The sequence below is a fragment of the Nyctereutes procyonoides genome, unplaced genomic scaffold (assembly GCF_905146905.1).
Source record: "Nyctereutes procyonoides isolate TBG_1078 unplaced genomic scaffold, NYPRO_anot_genome, whole genome shotgun sequence".
NCBI lineage: Eukaryota > Metazoa > Chordata > Mammalia > Carnivora > Canidae > Nyctereutes > Nyctereutes procyonoides.
In genome coordinates this window covers 1,410,630-1,429,862 of record NW_026575046.1, presented here as the reverse complement: position 1 = coordinate 1,429,862, position 19,233 = coordinate 1,410,630, and the positions used below count along the sequence as shown (strand labels likewise).

At 49.8% G+C, this 19,233-nt stretch overlaps 1 protein-coding gene across 2 annotated transcripts in view; it reads left to right on the top strand.

Annotated features, from left to right (window-relative positions):
• Nucleotides 1-19,233, top strand: part of RETREG1 (reticulophagy regulator 1) — a 112,394-nt gene that overhangs the window by 34,233 nt on the left and 58,928 nt on the right. For both annotated transcript variants that reach the window (XM_055325166.1, XM_055325167.1), the window contains exon 3: nt 668-698. In XM_055325166.1, the coding sequence (XP_055181141.1) occupies nt 668-698 (31 nt within the window). The remainder of the gene's footprint in view (nt 1-667; nt 699-19,233) is intronic.

The window sequence follows — 19,233 nt, the reverse complement described above, 5'->3', positions numbered from 1 at the left end:
CGAGTCCCACATCGGGCTCCCTGCATGGAGCCTGCTTCTCCCTCTGCCTGTGTCTCCGCATCTCTCTGTGTCTCTCACGAATAAATAAATAAAAATCTTAAAAACAACAACAACAAAGCGAATGATTGCTGTGAGTGAACGTGTTTTCCTGTGGACCTCACGTGAGCCTGCATACGGCTGCAGACACCTAGAGGGCGAGTACATAGCAGGCTCCTTCCTCAAAGAACGGTGTCTTGGCTCTCGGGTCAGTGCCAACTCCAGGGCCCACCGTGACGGCCCCTCTGTTGTCGGCGCTCCGTGGAGCAGCGGCCTTTTCCCGCTTCCCTGAGCTCTTCCCTGCGCCCTGCCCACCTTGGTTCCCGGGAGCTCACGCGTGGCACCTGCCCCAGGAGCAGCCCCGTCCCAGGCCGGGCCGCAGGTGTAGGGCTCTGTGTCGCATGGCCCCTGCCCAGGGGTCTTGCATGTGGCGGGAGCTCAGGTGGTCACGGGCCGATCCCCCGAACTGATGGTGGTGCCGAGGCGTACCCGGGACGGCTCGGTAGTCTCTAGAGCCTGGAGAGCTGAGCACCTGGTTCAGGCAGCTCAGCGTGTTTCTAAGTGCAGAACTGCCTCCAGAGAAACCACCTCCGTTAGTGTTTCACGCCTTGCCTCTCCTTGCTTGTTGCAGGTGCCCAGCTGTGGAGAAGCCTCAGTGAAAGGTAAGGAACGTTTGTTTTTTTTTTTTTTTTCCCTCAGTGTTTTCACAAACAGGAGGGCAGGTGACTGAGCCTCTGAGACGTCCAGTGGGTCCAGATCCATCAGTTGGTTCTCTCCTTCTTTAAAATCGACTTTAGTTTTTAGAACGGTTGAGATTTACAGAAAACCTAAGAGGCTACTACCAAGTTCCCATATACAGATGGCACATCCCCTGCCTTTCTTCTGTTCTCACAGTGATGTCACGTCATCACGATACACTGGCACAGTGAATGAGCCAATAATCAATACGTTGTTATTGAGTAAAGGTCCGTGCGGCGTGTTTTCCCTGGTTTTCGCCCGGCGTCCTTTTTGGGCTGTAGGATCCCGTCGAGGATTGCACAGTGCAGTTCAGAGACCTGGCTCCGTAGGCTCCTCCTGGCGGGGACAGCTTCTCGGCCTTTTCCTGTCTGCGTTGGCTCTGACGGTTTCGAGGAGTACTGCCTGGGTGTATGGTCGGAGGTCCCTTTGCTAGAATGTGGTGTTGTTCTACGAGACTGAGGATTGCCCAGAGGTCCAGCACCGTGTCTTCGTGTCTTCGCATCTACCCAGGCTGACCTACCACCCACGGTGTTAACCTCGCCCACCCGGCCAGAGGAGTGTTTGTCAGGTTCCTCCAAGTCGGTTATTAAGCAGGGAAACCAAATTAAATCAGAAGGCTGTTGACAAGAGCAGGATCAGAGAGGGTGATCTGAAGCGTGTTCACGATGGTGCCCTTGCGGCACGCAGGCCACGCAGTACAGGGCGTGGGTTCCAGTCCTGCCCGCTGCACACACACGGGACCTTCTTGGGTAAGTGTCTACGCTCTCTGTGCAAGGGAAGAAATGAAGCTTGTTCCTTAATTTTGTGTTGGGAGGGAAATTCGACCCGGGAGCTAGTGTAATTTCAAAGGAATTTTAAAAAGCACTTTGTGATTTACTGGTACTTATTTTGACTGGTGAAGGTGTCAATGGTCTGCTTTTCTAGAGCCTAGGGCTTTCTGATCGATGCACAAGTTGCCTGTCTAGAAGCTGTTTGAGAGTCTGATAATGATTTAGAAAAAATATTAGCACAGCAGGACCAAGGAACTCACTTTGCCAATGCTGCGTTTGGTCAGGGAGCGAGGCTCCTTATAATAGGGCTTTTTTTTTTTTTTTTTTTTTTTTTTAGATTTGCAATATTTCACTACTTTGGGAAAGTGCTCATGTGGCCCCGGAGAAAGCATGATAGTGAAAATAACCTTTTTAAAAAAGATTTATTGGGCAGCCCGGTGGCTCAGCGGTTTGGCACTGCCTTCAGCCCAGGGCGTGATCCTGGAGACCCAGGATCGAGTCCCACGTCGGGCTCCTGCATGAGCCTGCTTCTCCCTCTGCCTGTGTCTCTGCCTCTCTCTCTCTCTTTCTCTGTGTCTCTCATGAATAAATAAATAAATAAAATCTTTAAAAAAAATTTATATCAGTGAGAGAGTGTGCAGGCGGGAGGCCTAGAAGAAGGAGAGAGACTCTCAGGCAGACTCCCACTAGGGAGCTTGGTGCAAGGCTGAGATAAGGACCTGAGCCAGAATCAAGAGTTGGTTGCCGAACCCACTGGGCCACCCAGGTGCCCGGGAACTAACCTTTTTTTTTTTAAAGATTTTATCCATGAGAGACACACAGAGAGAGGCAGAGACACAGGCAGAGGGAGAAGCAGGCTCCCTGTGGGGAGCCTGACGTGGGACTCGATCCCAGGACCCCGGGGTCACGCCCTGAGCCGCAGGCAGGCGCTCAACTCCTGCGCCCCCAGGGGCCCCAGAAGTAACCTCTTTAAGGAAGGGTCTCCTCCGCTGTGCAATTCCCTAGATTTATATTCAGGTGCAAGCGATCTTGCATCCTGGGCCCAACCCCACGTCTGACCGTCTTGCCCCACTTGTCTCTTGGCCTCTGTTTTCTCATCTGCTGACCCAGGAGGTAGGACAGGGAATCATTTCAAATATCCCTTCCAGCCCTAAAAAGTCTGTAATGCAATTGGAGGGATTTGTGTATTTGAGATGCCGTGATTCATAATAAGAATACAGATTTGGTCGTTGTCCCCAAGTTTGTGTCACAGAGTCACTAAGACTTTTGCAATTTCCCAGTTGTTGCAAGGAGGTGTCTTTTGTTATGTTACGAGGTGGCTTTTCTCCTGCCCAGAAGGATGGGGAGGGCTGGGGGGCTGGTGTGCAGGGGAGGCAGGGGAGGCGGCCTTGTGATGAGAGGGCTGGAACCTCAGTCCTGCCTCCCTTCTCGGCCTGGCCTGGTGAGCGGCTGGCGGCTGAGTCGGTCACCCGTGGCCGACGATTTACAGTCGTGCCTGTGGAACGAAGCTTCCATACAACCCCCAAAGGACCGTGTTTGGAGGGCTTCCAGGTTGGCGAACACGCGGTTTGTGGGGGGAGCAGCGTGCTCCGGGGGGCACCTGAGCCCCCCATGCTTCCCCAAGCCTTGCCCTGTGCTTCTCTTCCAGCTGGATGGTCCCGAGGCATTTTTTTTTTTGGTAACAAACCTGTAATCTAGTAAGTAAGCTCTTTCCGCATTCTGGAGGCCGCTGGGGCGAATGAGTGGAACCCGAGGGAGGCGATTGTTGGAACCGCCAGTCTATAGCAGGCGGGTCAGCACACATGACAACCTGGGTGGCAAGTGGCATCTGAAGGGGGGCAGGCCAGTCTTGTAGGACTGCGCCCTAACCTGTGGGGTCTGAGGGCATCTGCTCTAGCTGAGTGGTACATGGCCCAGCGGGGACCAAGAACCACCAGGCGGGGAGAAGGAGCCTCTCCTAGCCCAGCCCCACGTCGGAGCTGGTGATCAGAAGGGGGAGCGCGCATTCCTGTTCCTTTCAGTTTGTCCCCTCGTTGTGTTTTTGTTCGGCCAGTGACTCAAAGGGATTCAATCCACAGTAGAAAGGATACTTCCCAGTACTTTTTCACTGTGGCTTCTCCCCCGGCCCCAAATTTTTATTTGTGATAGTGTGATCTTGGTCCCAGGAGTAGAATTGAGTGATTGATCGCTTACCTATAAGGCCGCCGCTGCCAGGTGCCCATCGCAACAGGTGCCTCCCTAGTACCATCCCCCACTGAGCCCATCCCCCACCCGCCTCCCTTAATCCTGTAGCTAAGTCTCTTAGGGTTTGCCTCTCTCCCTCTTTTCCATTCCCCTTCCCCTTTGTTCGTATATTTTGTTTTTTAAATCCCACATTGGGTGAAATCATGATATTTGTCTTATTTTGCTTAATACTCCAGCTCCATCTGCGTCATTGCAAATGGCAGGGTTTCCTTTTTCTGGTGGCTGAGGTCACCACAGTTCCGACTGCGTGATTGTACTCTGTTCCCTATTCATCGTCAAGACGTAAAATTACAATACTTATTCCTCTCATGTCTTTGGTTCAGTATGTGGCTTACAGTGATTCTTGGGTGTCTGGTACCGGGGAGTGCTTGTGTTTTTCACATCAAAAACTTCAAAACCACTATATGGGAAGGACGAAATACAGTACAATACAGTACTCTTGGGGGCAGAGAGGCGCTCCCCGGAGCCCCGTGGGGTGGGGTGAGGCCTCGGCACTTCCCTGGTTGGTTTGCCCGGCCTCGCATGCAGCCAGCGGTTTGTGCTCAATCTCTGAATGAGCCAGGCCTTCTCTCTCCGGGGCTTTGAGTCTCGGGTTCAGGATCATTACATTCATTGTAAAAAAGTGAATCAAATAATGGACCACGCTGTCTTCACGGTGCCGTTGTAAAGCTTTTAAGTTACAGAGGAGCTCCTTGGAGAGGCAACCCTTGTGTGCGGTCGTGGGGGTGGGTGGGAATGTAAATCGGCCCAGCCACTACACGAAACAGGACCGAGGTCCTAGAAATTAAGGAGGAGAACTCCCCTCTGATGCCGCACCCCCACTCCTGGGTACGTACCCGAGGGAGAGGAACGCACCGTCACAGGGCGGTGCCCGCAGCTGCGTGTCCACGGCCGCACCAAGACGTGAAAGGGCCTGAGTGTGCCGTGCCGACGGGAGGGTCGCAGGTACACATGTACACTATGGGATATCGCGTGGCCGTACAAAAAGAAGGAAATTCTGCTATTTGTGACACTGCGTGAGCCTGGAGGGCATCCTGTGAAGTCACGGAAGGCAGAGAAAGAGTGTAGGACCTCGCTCCCATGTGGCATCCAGGAAAGCTGCCGGTAAAAACGGAGGGGAGCCGGGGGGCTGCCAGGGGCTGGGGCGGGGGGATGAGACGGGGGCAGAGAGCACGCGCCTGCCGAGATGCGGGCTGACCCCGGGCCTGAGGCGCTGCTGTGCATGGGACGTGGCCGAGGCTGGGCCTTCGGGGTGGTCGCCAGCAGCAGAGTGAGCTCCGTGCCAGCTGAAGGGGGCTCCCTGTCTGCGTGGCCATCATTTCACGATTTATGCCTGCGTCAAACCTTCGTGTCATAACCAGCGAACTCACGCCACGGTATGTGTCAGCTGTCACCCAATAAAGCCTGAAAATAAAGGGCCTCTGTCCTTCGCGATAGTCTGACGGCTTGACACTCCACAGACCGTTCTCTACCCTTCGGGGGAACCTGCTTCTATCAGCCTAGCCGGATGGATTTCCCACAATTTAGCCTGAAGACGGCGATGTCCGTGCGTACCAACGTCCGCGTGCGGTTGCCCTGGGCACTTGCAGGCCACTCGTGAGTTCCGCGTGACTTAGACCTGTCGAGTATAGTGCAGCCAGCACCTGATCTCTGACGTGGCCCCCAGTAATCAAAGCGGAATAACTATATAATCGGGTGCCACTCATATCAATTTTTTTTTTTTTTTTGGTACCTGGAAAGTTGACTTTGTGGAACTGCGGTTCACAGTAGGTAGGTTCTGAGAAGGGCTCATGCTTGGCCTGTTTCCTTAGCAAACAGTACGTCACCAACTGCAGCCTGGACAGGTGTGTGCAGAGCAGTCTGCCAACTGAGCCAGGTCCACCTCTCTGCGGGCTCATCCTCGTATAGCAGTGCAGCTTGACCCCGTAGTGTCCTGAAAGCATCTAATTCCTTTTTTAAATTTTTTTAATCTTTAAAATTTATTTTATTTATTTATTTATTTTTGAGCGTCTTATTCCTGCACGTGACTGTGGCAGCTGACTGAATAGGATCTGGGGTTAACAAAAGAGACGTTGTGCACATTGCCTTTTAGTGACATAAAATAGTTTTCCTTCTGGCCAATAGAAGTTTGACAGAAATCACTTGCGTATATCCCCATCATCCAAAATTTCTGGACAGACTTCTTTTAATGGTTTGGTAGGTTGTAACCAGATGAGCTGTTCTCATCAAAAATCTTGTTTTATTGCTCAGTGCCAGTTTGAAGAAAATACTTATTTTTTTTTTTTAATAGCAGCTAAACGTTTTGAAAATTATGGCTGAGAGCTCTGGGATCTTCCAACAGACGTCTCTGGAATCTTGATGCCTCTCCCAGAATGTCCTACACAGAGTTGGGGAGTGGCTATCCTGTGACTCGTGAGGACATCAGACCTACTTTGCTCTACCTGGAGTTGACTCTTCAGAGGCATAGCAGAGAATTAACAGTCCGTGTTTCCAGGGCCTGCAGGGATTAGCAAGAGCTGTGGGCTTTTTGCCTCTATCTTGGTCAAATGGCGGGGGTGTCGGCTTGCCTCCATCTCACCTGCTCTTGGGAGAAACCGTTGCATGGCCCCGCTTCATGGGATAAAGTGCCCTTCGGCCTCGTCAGCTTCCTGGTGACTGCCAGTCAGAGCATTCTAGCTGGTTCTGTTTATTTATTTTTTTTTTCTTTTCAGGGGAAAAAGCCAAGAATCTTTGGTTGCGAAACCCAAGTCCTGAGCTTGCCCCAGCTCATTCGCCCAGAACAAATTGGAGCCTTTAAGTAGAGGATGTCTAGTTAATTAAATCCTTGAGCTCGACATTATGTCTCTAGTAAAAGTTAAAAGTCATCTAGCATTTGCTAAATTGTCTCCTCTGAGGAATAGAATCTAGTGTGAAAACTGTGTTTTCAGTATTTACGAATCATCCTTACTCATCAAAATTACAAGCTGAGTTACTAAAAGCCTCGAATAGTCATAGGGCTTCTTAAAAAGTGTCCTTTCTTTGCTGTTAGGCATAGAAGCGATTTTGATTTGTGTGTTGAAACTAGTCAATTTTATGGTTCGAGCATTTTTTAATGTGTCCGGCAGTCACCTTGTGCCTTTGTAATAAGGCATTAGGTGTGAAAGCTGTATTTTTTTTTTCAATTTAATTTCAGCCAGAACTTTAGATAGGGAGCCATGTCTCCATGTGTTTTAAAAGAAAATTTTGCTGTGAAGAATACATTTGAATCAATTCAATGGGGAGATATTATTTACTTTTGGAAAAAATAGTTGAATTCAGAATCTGCTGGATTTTAGCATAGGCAGATCTGAATTTGGTTAATTCTTTGGCTAAAGATGTCTGGGCTGGCCTGGGAGCTAAACACTATTCAGATCTCTCTCCTGCCAAAATAAAAATCCAAATAGGCTTTTATTCACTTTTCCCCCCCAAAATAATAATTGAGCACTATTCTGTAGTCCTGTATTGCACAATGGAGAGTCAAAGCCCCTTTCTTCCTCGCTGCTGGGAAAGAACAGCCGCATTCAGTGATTGATGGATGGTGAGCTCTTGGCCAGAGCTGCCGAGCCTGGGTCAAACAGTTTCTAAGTTGACTTCCTCCGGGTTCCCATGGATCACACTCCTTTTTTAAAGCCATGCTTCGAAAATTCGTCCTGTTTGAAGACGAGGATGGCACCCAGGACTATAAGCAGTGGGTAAAGCCGGCTTGCGGGACGGTCTCCTCCTCGCCATTGAGGGTAGACCTCCTAGGAGAAGATTTACGGGTGCTTGAGATGCGCCCTCTGAACACTGAGGGGCTGTTTTTGTCTCTCCGGGTTGTGTGTCAAAGCGAAGCGCCTCCCATGTCAAGGGGCAGGGGCGCCCCGAGATTGCCTCGGACCCTAGGACAGCAGCCGGTGCATTTCTTGAAGCATTGCAGGTGGGGCCCCCCCGGAGGTGCAGGTCACAGCCCGCCAGCTTCGCGGATGGGGGCGACCAGTGCTTAGACCTGTTCTGGTGGCACGTTCCTTTCGTGAGTCATCGTGTCTCCTCGTGGTGAAGCCCATTTACCAAATCAGAAGGCTGGGCGCTCTGGTCTGGGAGCAGGAGCACCTAGTGAGCCCTCAGTGACTTAACACTCAAGGACCCTTTTTTCTTTTTCTTTTTTTTTCTTTATTTTATTTTATTTTTTTAAAGTTTTATTTATTTATTCATTCAGAGAGAGCGAAGAGAGAGGCAGAGACACAGGCAGAGGGAGAAGCAGGCTCCATGCAGGAAGCCCGATGTGGGACTCAATCCCGGGTCTCCAGGATCACACCCCGGGCTGCAGGCGGCGCTAAACCGCTGCGCCACCGGGGCTGCCCTCTTTTTCTTTTTTTAAAGATTTTATTTATTTATTCATGAGACAGAGAGAGAGAGAGAGAGAGAGAGAGGGAGGGAGGGAGGTACAGACCCAGGCAGAGGGAGAAGCAGGCTCCATGCAGGGAGCCCGATGCAGGACTTGATCCCGGGTGTCCAGGATCACGCCCTGGATCAAAGGCAGGTGCTAAACTGCTGAGCCACCTAGGGATCCCCAAGGACCCTTTTTTCTTTTTCTTTCTTTCTTTCTTTCTTTCTTTCTTTCTTTCTTTCTTTCTTTCTTTCTTCTTTCTTTTTTTTTTAAGATTTTATTTATTTATTCATGAGAGACACAGAGAGAGGCAGAGACACAGGCAGAGGGAGAGGCAGGCTCCCTGGGGGGGAGGGGGCAATGCGGGACTCCATCCCGGACCCCGGGAGACAACCACGGAGCCCCCCAGGGGCCCCAAAACTCAAGGTTCCTTAAGTGAAAAGCACTCAATATTATGTTTTACTATAATTTCTCATTTTTGTGTTTGATAGTTTTTGACATTCCTTTAAATTAACACGACTTAATCTGCTTTGACACGAGTTCCATCACCCCCATTTTAAAAATTATTTAAAAGAGCTACTTCATCTTCGCATAAGTGCGCGTAGACCAACCACCATTTCCCACGGCGGCGCCTTGAGCCCCTACAGCCCCTTCCTAACAGATGAAAACTCCCGGTCCAATCATTTTAGTCCATGTTTCAGTTTCTCTGAACTCCGTGCTTGTTAGGTTTGATTCCGTAGTAGATCTGAGTCACCGAGGGTTTGAAGATGTGGTTCATTCATAAATATACTTAAAAAACAAAGTTGGACTAATTAATGTTACCTAATAGATTCTTGCTTCTTTAAGTCTTAAAAAAAACAAAGGAAGAATGATTAGTGATTAATGTCTGTCCTAACTTACCCTGGCCTGTGTTGTGATTATTTGAATATAGAGAAGACTTCACAGATAGTTGGAGGTTTCTGTCGGCCTCTGTGTCTTTGTTTTTGTCTTTTTTTTTTTTTTCTGTCTCTTGGTCTCTGTCTGCCTCTCTTTTTGTCTCTGTTTGGATTTTTTTTCTCTTTGTTTTTTTTTTTCTATCTTTGTTTCTCTCTTTACTGATCCCAAATAGGGTTAATTTTAGTCCTGTGTGCCTAGTAGCATCTAAAATGTCTGTCCTCCCCCCATGTTAAAAGCATTACATGCTACTGAAAACTGAAAATATAGGAAACCTAAAAGAAAAAAACCCTAAATCCTTATAAATCTATCACCCAGAAATTAAACTCACTTTCAGGTTTGCTCGTTTTCTTCTAGTCTTCATAAAATTGTGTGTGTTCCCTCATCCATCCTTTTCAACATTTATTCAGTGCTTTTATTGCCTGTATTTTGAGGCATTTGTGGATGAAATGGAGTTCATATTGTAGCGAGTAAGCCAGAAAATAAATTGCTAGACTACATAATGTTACATAGTGAGCCTTGTTTAAGGAAATGAAAGCAGAAGAGGGGATTAGGGGGTATGAGGGTGGGCAGGGAGGGCCAGGTTGTAATAAAGTGCTCAGGACATACTTCACTGAAGATTTTGAGCAAAGCCTAGGAAGTGAGATTGTGAATCATGTCTGGGTAAAGAGCTTCTAGACAGAGGGAACAGCAAGTGCAAAGGCCCTGAGGCAGGAGCCATATATGAGGGTGATTTTTAAATTTTATCCCAGTAAGTTTTTTGTGTGTGTGCAGCCATAGTAACTGGAATACATGGAATATTACACAGCTCATTAAAATCATATTATAAAAGAGTTTGTAGCAATATGAAAAATATACCCTTTATTGCTACTTGTGGATTTAAACCCCAAAAAACTATAGATCTAGGTAAGTGCAGGAAGGTCTAATGTACATTATAATCATGTGCTGGTATACACGGGGTATTGCTCGGTGAGGGGAAAACAAGGGGTTTTTATTTTCCTGATTTGATTACATTTCTCTTTCTATAACGAACATGGTAGCTTTTATGATGAAGAGAGGCCGTGAAGGGGGGAGTGTCCCGTCAGGCGGGGTGAGGTCCGTGACTGAGGATGTTGGAGGCGACACACGGAAGTCCGCAGGCAGCACTGCTCCAGGCCCTCCACTCACCCAAGCGCCTAGTGGCTCGACCCCAGAGCTGCGTCCAGACACAGGGCTCTGGTTGCGAGGGGGACTGGCATGGCCTCGACACTGGAAACAGAGGTCAGGGCCGAAGTCCAGAGAAGCAGCTGGGCTCCAAGGAGGCTGCAGCGTCAGAAGAAGTCAGAGGCAATACAGGGGGCGGGGGGTGCTGACCAGGCCAAGTGCCGCTTGACACTAAGTCTCATGGGATTGGGGTGAAGAGAAAGTATTAATGGATTATTAAGGAGTAAATTAAAATCACTCATTTCCAGGGTCAGGTGGTGTTGGTGTGTGTGTGTGGGGGGGGGTTGTGGGGGGTAAAAGTTGTTGATTCTTCCTTTGGGAGCCTCTGCCTCAGGCCCAAGGTTGAGCCTCCACGTGCGGGTGGAGGGCCTGGCTGCATATTCTCATGATCGAGGCGCCGTCCAAGCGTTTTGTGTAAAATTCGGAAACTCATTGATTGTATGACCCGGCTAGGATTTGTGTGTCTGCCCTCACGCCCCAAACTACGGTCTTTAGGCAATTCAAACGAGAATGGATCTGAGGAGACCTCATGTTCCCGTCTGAACAACCCACCCCTGGGTTCTGTCCACCGCTTGGTCTCTGTCCCGCCGTCCCTCGATCAGTCGCCAATACGTCAGTCGACGTACCTGCACGTACCCTTTAATTCTCGTTTGATGGTAATGTCTGATATATCGAAGAACGTAGCAGACCCGTGAGTCGTAGCCTGGAGCCAGCCCCCAGCCAGGACCGGCGCCTCCGTGTGTCCCTTACCCTCCGGGCCTGCGGCCTCATGCCAACGGCAAGAAGGATCCTCAGTTTTGTGGTCTTCATTCCATTGCTTTTTTTTTTTTTTTTGAAATCCCATGTTGTGTGTGTGTGTAAATGTCCATATAAATCGCAAATACTGTTGTTCCTGAAATCATTTCCGAGGTCTATAACGTGGTGGGATTTTCCGTCGCTGGGAAAGCGGGAGTCGTTCTGTCGGCGAAGACCCCCCCTGCGGGCCGCGGCGCCGGGTGGTGCGGGCCGAGCCGCGCGGACCCGCCGCTGACCACCGGGTTTACGCAGACCAGACGCGTCTTTCTTGTCGCCGGACTCTGTGCGTCTTCCCTTCCCGGGCGGCCCAGGTGGGCTTGCTGCCCGGCACCGCCCGATGCCACGGACGGGGGGAGGGGCTCCCTGCGGCCGGGCCCACCCCGCCCGAGCCCGGCGGCTGCAGGAACGCGGCGCTTCCAGCGCGTGGGCGTTACGGGGCGGAGGCGCCCGAGTCGCTGCAGTTACGGCCGCGACCCCGGGGCAGGCGTGTCCGGCCGCCGCCTCCAGGAGGCCGCAGCTGGGAGCCGCCCGCGCCGCCGGGATGCTGAGCGCTGGAGCCAGGCAGCGCTGTGGGTGGCCCCTCGTGCGGCCGCGGGGCGGGAGGCTCGTCACGGTGACCCCGGGGCGGGAGGCTCCTCACGGAGGCGGCGGGGCGGGCGGCTCCTCACGGTGACCCCGGGGCGGGCGGCTCCTCACGGTGACCCCGGGGCGGGCGGCTCCTCACGGTGACCCCGGGGCGGGCGGCTCCTCACGCACCTTCACGAGGCAGTGTCGAGGGCGCTGCCACCTCCATCGCCGTCTGCTGAAGAGGTGTCGTTTGACCGCAGCGTGTGCGGAGACCAGGGGGCTCGAGGTGGCGGCGGACTGAGCCAGGGAAGGGGAAGCCGCCGACGGGCGCGGAGCCAGAATGTTCCCGGGCTCCGGGCTGCGAGCCTGGGCCGCGCGGGCCGAGCCGGCCCTGAGGCTGTTGAGGGCCCGGCGGTGTCCCGGCGCTGAGGGCCGCGGGCGCGGGAAGCGGGCTCCTGTGGGCAGCTCACGGGGGGGGGGGGGGCGGAGCGTTTCCGAGCGAGACCAAAATAAGGGGCTTGTGGACAGGACCAGGGCCGAGAAGGGAGGGGCGTGGCGCCAAGCGCGTCCTGGGGAGTACGGGGGGGGGGGGGGTGCGCGGACAGAAATGGGTTGGGAACAGCGAAAAGCAGCAGTTTGTGTGTGTGTGTGTGGGGGGGTGGAATCGCCGTAGTTCCCGGGGGTGACACTCGGCAGTGCGGGCGCCAGGACCCGCCCATCCCCCCGCTCGCTGGGGCAGCCGGGGCCTGCCTCGTGTCCGGCCTCGCCCCCGTCGCGCTGTCCCACGCCCGCCCCACGTGCTCGGCTTGGGTGTGGCTTCTTTTTTTTATTTTTATTTTATTTTTTTTTAGATTTTTATTTATTTATGATAGTTACACACACACACACAGAGAGAGAGAGAGAGGCAGAGACACAGGCAGAGGCAGAGGGAGAAGCAGGCTCCATGCCCCGGGAGCCCGACGTGGGACTCGATCCCGGGTCTCCAGGGTCGCGCCCTGGGCCAAAGGCAGGCGCCAAACCGCTGCGCCCCCCGGGGGTCCCTTGTGTGTGGCTTCTTTCACGGAGCATCACGTATATTTTTTAAGATTTTGTTCATTTATTCGTGAGAGACCCAGAGAGAGGCAGAGACACGGGCAGAGGGAGGAGCGGGCTCCTCGCCGGAGCCCGCGGGGCTCGTCCTGGGACCCCGCGCCGCGCTCCACCGCCGGTCCCCGGGTCCCAGGAGCACCGTATTTTTAAGGCTCCTCCATTGTGCCGCGTGCTCCAGTGCTTCGCTCCTTCCCAGGGCTGGAAACTATCGGCCACGGGATCGGCCGCACCGCACGCGCCCTCGCCTGGCCCCTGCGGACGGGCACGTGGGTTGTTCGGCCCTCGGCGGCGTGAAGAGTGAGCGGCCTGGCTTCGTGGCTTTGCCTTGTGGGGTTTTGGTTTCAGAACGGGGAGAGCGGCCTGTGGGGAGGAGAGGCCCGGGCCGGGCAGCACCGCTCTGGAGCTCGCGGCGCCTCGGAGCCGCCGCCCCCGGTGCTGGGGGTCTGCAGTGTCTGTAGGGCGCAGGGCTCTGTCTGCGGGGAGAGCGGCTCGGCCCAGCATCCCCGATCCTACAGGAGCCTGGAAGCGGGTGTTGGCAACTGGGGAGATGCCCAGGCCCGCTCGGAAGCTGGATTCTAGGCAGCGCCCGTGCCTCAGTGAGCGCGTTGCCCCTGAAGGAAGAGCCCCAGAGGGTGCCCTTCGCTGGTCATTTAGTCATGCTTCGTTTCTCCTTTTTTTTTTTTTTTAAAGGGAGAAAACTTGCAGGAAGGAGGGAAATGAGGGGGGCAGTGTTATCATTCAGAGATATTTGGGAGGAGGAGGCGAAAGTGCATGATGTGGTGATCCTTACTGGGTAGATGGCATCGCTCGCGTGCTATTTATTCGTTTTTCTGAAGGCTATTCTTGTGCCTTTTTTTAATACCCGAACAACTGGGAGAGAGAACTTATAATCCCGTAGTCATTTGGCTTGTATTCTTAGAGAGTATTTTTAAACGCTAACTTTGAGAGCCATCGAATGTCATTTAAAACACAAGAAGTGCTTCCAGTACTCGTTTCTCTTGACCTGCAGGTTTTTAGATTTTGAATAGTATTTTTACTTCCACTGAAAACACATTTCTCCCCCCAGATCTCTTTCTTGATGTTTGCCTAAAATTTTTTGGTCAGTGTCATTAACTCTATTAAAATGAGTGATGATATTTTCAGTTATGACTCAAAAGTCATCTGCTATGGAAAGAAAACTGTCTGGATTCCAAAGCTTATCAAGCTGAACATCCTCAAGTCAGAAAATAGATGTGTATTTTGAATAAATTGCGCATTTAAATTCTTTTCCGGAAGCTACGTTGGAGTGAAATCATCTTGCCTTTTTAAAGGGCTTTTTGCGGCTGCACCAGGTTTGGAATTTGTAAGGAAGACTCAGTAATTGAGAAGATTTTTAAATGAAGACTCAGTAATTGAAAGAAAAGAAACTTGTATTTTTAAATTGAGAAATTGATCTGACACTGATCTGAGGTCAAAACAGGAGTGTCCTAATCTAGGTCCTCGTTAAACTGGAATAGAAAACGCTACGCTTCTCCACGTCTCACCTGCATATACGTAGGTGATGGAGTTGGACCTTTTCTACTTGCCTAATGAAAGGGGAGAAGGGATCCTGGTGTAAGGACTTTGTGCTTGTGTACGGCCCCTGGGAAGTTAGAAATTGACTTATAAGTTTGACTTTGTTCCTTGTTCAAGGCACAAAAGTCCTCAAGGGCGAAAGAAAACCTGGCTGGTCACCACTTTTCTCATGCTGGTTAGAATGGATTGGGTTGATAATTAATAGCAAGAAGGTAGTTAGCTCAAACTTTCGAGAAAACTTTTTCTTTTGGTACCTCCAGCTGATTTCTGCAATAGAAGAAACGCCGTTCTCTGGTAAGCAGCTGATTCCAGGAAGTAGAGAGAGTGAAAACTTGACCCTGTTACTTTTACCTGAGACTCCGATGGTGCGTCCACGCCTTTGCCTGAGACTCACCACCTAGACTTTGCATGAAGTCTTGGCCTGAGATTCTCTTTCTGCCCCTCTCCCTCATTTTGTCTTTTTGAATTTAATAATGAGGGGAAATAGAGGGGATTAGTTGGCTGATGCAGTCCGTAGGAATGCAGAATTAGAGACTAGGATGAAGCCACGGGTAATCCACGCTTGGAAGAGATCTCGATGAAACAAAATCATAAAAGATAAGCGGTCCAGCACTCAGGGTTCTGAGTCCAGAGGGATTATTTGCTAGTCTCTTTTGGTGAAGTGGTTCTAGCATCTCATGACTCTCCTTTTTAGATACAAAAAGGAAAGGTCCTATGTTGTATTCTTTTTTGGACACTCCTCCCTGTCTGTCACCATTATGCTCAGGGACTCCTGAATTACAGTAGTTATTTCAAGGGATGTTGTCAATACTTTGCTGTGAATCATGGAGGACTAAGCTGTTTTCACCCACAAACTACCCTCACTCATATTTTGACACCATTGAAAGAAACCTTGACAGCCACTACCATGGGTCTGACATGGCGGTGAGGCCTAAGTAGGGGTCATATGGCAGGGTCGCCTCACATCAAGACAGTATCAAGAGCAGAGTCCTTAACCAATCCTGATCACCCCCCCCCCCGGCCCCCCAGCTCTTGAGTCTGATAGATCCTGGCTCCTTATCCGTGGATAAGGATAGAAGGAGCAATCCAGACAAAGTATAAAAGTGGATCTATATAAACAATTTCTGTTCAAAAAGTGTTCTCAAGATCTAAAATTCTTATTAATCAGCTCACATGAAGCTAAAAAACAGGATTTTTTAAAAAAGATTGTATTTATTTATTCATGAGAGACACACAGAGAGAGACAGAGACATAGAGAGAGAAGCAGGCTCCATGCAGGGAGCCCGATGAGGGACTCGATCCCAGGACCCTGGGATCATGCCCTAAGCTGAAGGCAGATGCTCAACCCCTGAGCCACCAAGGTGTCCCAAGAAACAGGATTGATAATGAATCTGTCATGATTCCCCAATTGCCATACTTGTCTCCTCATTGAGTAAGGTCGTAGCATAGTCACGCATTGCTGTGTAACAAGCATACAGATCTCAGTGGCATACAGTCAGCATTTATGTCTTGCTCGTGTGTCTGTAGGCCGGCTGGGCTCCAGCTGGTTTGGTGTCTCCAGCTTTAGCTGTCTCTGGGCCCGCTCCTCAGTCTTTCAGCCTTGTTGGACTAGAGGCTATCCAAGGCAAATTGTTCCTATGGACGAAGACTGTAGGAACCTAAAAGGGCAAACCCCATCATTCATGTGCATTTCAGGCTTCTGCCTATCAGCTTCCAGTTGGCCAAAGGAAGTCACGTGTGGGCAACTCCAGAACCAAAAAGGGGGGAAACACATCCAGTTACCATAGGCCATGGCAAGGGTGTGGACATGTAACACCACTATGGGGAGTGGAGAATTGGGACTCATAATTTGACCTGGCATTAGGGTTTGTCATTATTAAGTTAGGATATTTTTCGTATGGTTATATTGGTTTTTATTCTATGTTCACAATATTTTTGATGTTGTGTGTTTTTTCCATTTATAGGATAAAATCTTCTAAGTCCAGTTTTCCTATTTCTGAAGATACCAACTTTACCTTTTCTTAACCCTTAGTATCTATAGGTGCTTTTTGGATTTGGGGCCATAATTATTATTTTTATCCAACACCGATTTTAAGGAATTCACTCAATTCCTTGTTATTCTTCTGTCTTTCCAAACTGGAGCAATTTCACCCACTAATAATTTGAGGATATGAAATTATTGGCAAATTTGACATTATGGTGGCACATCTGTGTGTGTGTTCATATATTCAGAGCTGAAGGGCTTTATTTTGGTTTTATTTTAGAGAGAACAGGCAAGCACATGGGTGTATAAGTAGGGTAGGGAGGGCCAGTGGGGAAGGAGAGAACTATTTATTTATTTATTTATTTATTTATTTATTTATTTATTTAAGGAGAGAACCTTAAACAGGCTCCATGCTCAGTGTGGAGACTGACAGTGGGGCTCGATCTCCCGACCCTGAGCCTAAATCAAGAGTGGGACAACTCACCCACTGAGCCACCCAGGCGCCCCTAGAACCGAGGGGCTTTCTAAAAGCTACTGTTACAGGACTGAGCACTGAATGTATTCTGTATCTTTTATTTACAGAAGGGTCTCATTATACATATTGAAAGGGGAACTTAGAAGAAGCAGGTACATTCTTTGACAAAATCCTCCACCTATCTGGAGCCTAAATTAATGTAGGTGGCTTAGAAAGAGTCACTGTTTTCGGATCATGAATTCCTATTGTTGGCAACACACTCGTGGGTATTCAGCAAAGTTAACAAGGGAACCAACTGTGTGCGAGGCTCTGTGAGAGGATGAAAGTGAAGATATAATGTATTAAAAATGTTCAGGTATTCAGAAGAAACCAAATTCTCCTGTTACCTGTTCAGCAGCTCATTAACCCGCGACGCTTTCTTGCCGTAAAATATCTTTTATCCCGGGCCTGACTCTGAAATGCTTCACTTGGACTTCTTACGATATTTGTAAAGGAGTGAAACATTTGACCAATGTCAGTTTTTTCGCTGTGAATAGAGAAGGGGAGGTGACAGTTCCCAGGGCCACCCTATAGAGAGGTTTCTAATAGAGCATTGCTGTTTCGGATTCCTGCTCCAAGTTTGGGGTCGCTTTCCCTATCAGGGTCTCGAGCATGAGTCAATGGCTCCATTCTTCCAAGACTTGGTCGATGCCTGCTGTGCGTAAGGCGCTCTGCTGGACATCTAGCAGAGGACCTCATATTATGTCAGGGTTTTGTTGTATTTCTCTTGATGTTGGAACAAGGGAGAAGGTCTCTGGTGTCAGAGAGGTGGTAGAAATAACAGGAGACTTGCACATTGTCAGGCAGAGTCAAAGCTGTCCGTTTGCAAACGATTCTTAAGAGGACTGACCACGTTTGCTGTTTGTTCTACATAAAGAGGGCCTGCGGGCACCAGAATAAAAAGAGCTGGAAGTATTACAGCATCAGAAAAAGTTTTCATTGGTACATCATGCCTTGAGAGGAGGAAGTCCATGATCATATTTAGATTGATTCTGTTTTGCTCATTGAAATGATAATACTAAGAACAATAATAAGAAACAGGAAGGGGCGGGCTATTTGAAAGCACACATCAGTTATATCGCAAAACTGGGGTCTGCTATTTTCATGGATATCAGCATCCTATTTTATGTTTTCCAATCAGCCGTAATAATTAGGTCTCATATCTAAACTATAAAAGCATCTTGGAGGTAATGTGTTACACCTGACAGTGGACCTCTTTTCAAAAAGTTGTTTCTTTTATCAAGACTATGACATTTCAAGATTTGTGCAGTGAAAAAATAGAAGTACCAAAGGAAACTTCGGTGTTTTGGTTTACCTTAGGATTTTGGTCATTGGATCGCATAGCTTTGTTTTTCGTGGCTGTGAAGACTGGATTTGGTTTAGATTCTCTCATCACAGGGTACAGGTGTTAGCTCCCTGCCCATGTGATACATTTTGCCCTCCCCCCCAGGACACCTGGTCCAGGACCTTCTGCTTGGCCGCCTGCAGTGACTGTGCTCCAGATGACCCTGCGCTAGCACTGTGGACATGGGGAACCACCAGTCTCTAATTTACCTGTCTTCCCAGGGAAGCGTCTATGGTCACAACAGGAACCCCTCAATCTAGCGTTAATAAGGGAGGAATTACTTTATTTGGACTCAGAGTATGACATGGACGCTGGGCCCATATGCAAGGAACCAGAGGCTAGAAAGCTACCAGGAACAGAAGCAGCTTTTGAGGGCTCCCCAGGAATCAGAGGCAGCAGGTGGGGAGCTTGGGGGTGCAGTGAAGGGCGGTTGAGGAGGTGGGAGGAGCTTGAATGATGGTGCTGATAACCTGTTAATAACCGTCACCTATTAGCGCGTAATATTGCCGGGCACCGTGCTAAACGCCTTCAGCGTTACCTAATTTATCTTCATGGCCGTTGAGGAGGCAGGAAGTCGTGGCCCCATTTGCAAGACAAGGATGCCAGAACTTGGGTAAGTAGCTTGACCAAAGTGATGGAGGCCACACTTCCATGTCTGTCGCTCCCCAGAGCCAGCAGGCTGGTCTCCATGTTCCAGTGCATCCTCTGTCAACCCGCTTGTATTTCCTCTTCTAGAACATGACCTCTTAAACAGTACTCAGGCAAAGAAACGTATAGTTATAATTTAAAATAAGCATTTAAAAGGTTTCATCACATGCCAATAAAGAGGAAGCAAACAGGACTTTGGTGTCACCGCGGTGCAAGGCTATGAGACGGTTGGAGCCCTATCTCTGACGGTGTGTGGAGGGGACTGTCTTCATGTTGGAGAGACGAGTCATGCTTTTTGTGTCTGACCTATTTCTTCTCTCTTGTTAAAAGTTTGCTTTTAGTATTGTTAAAGCTTGTTTTCATCACAAAGACGAGGCTGTATTTTTAGTAAAAATAGGCTTATCTCTGTCATATCAACTAATATTTTTC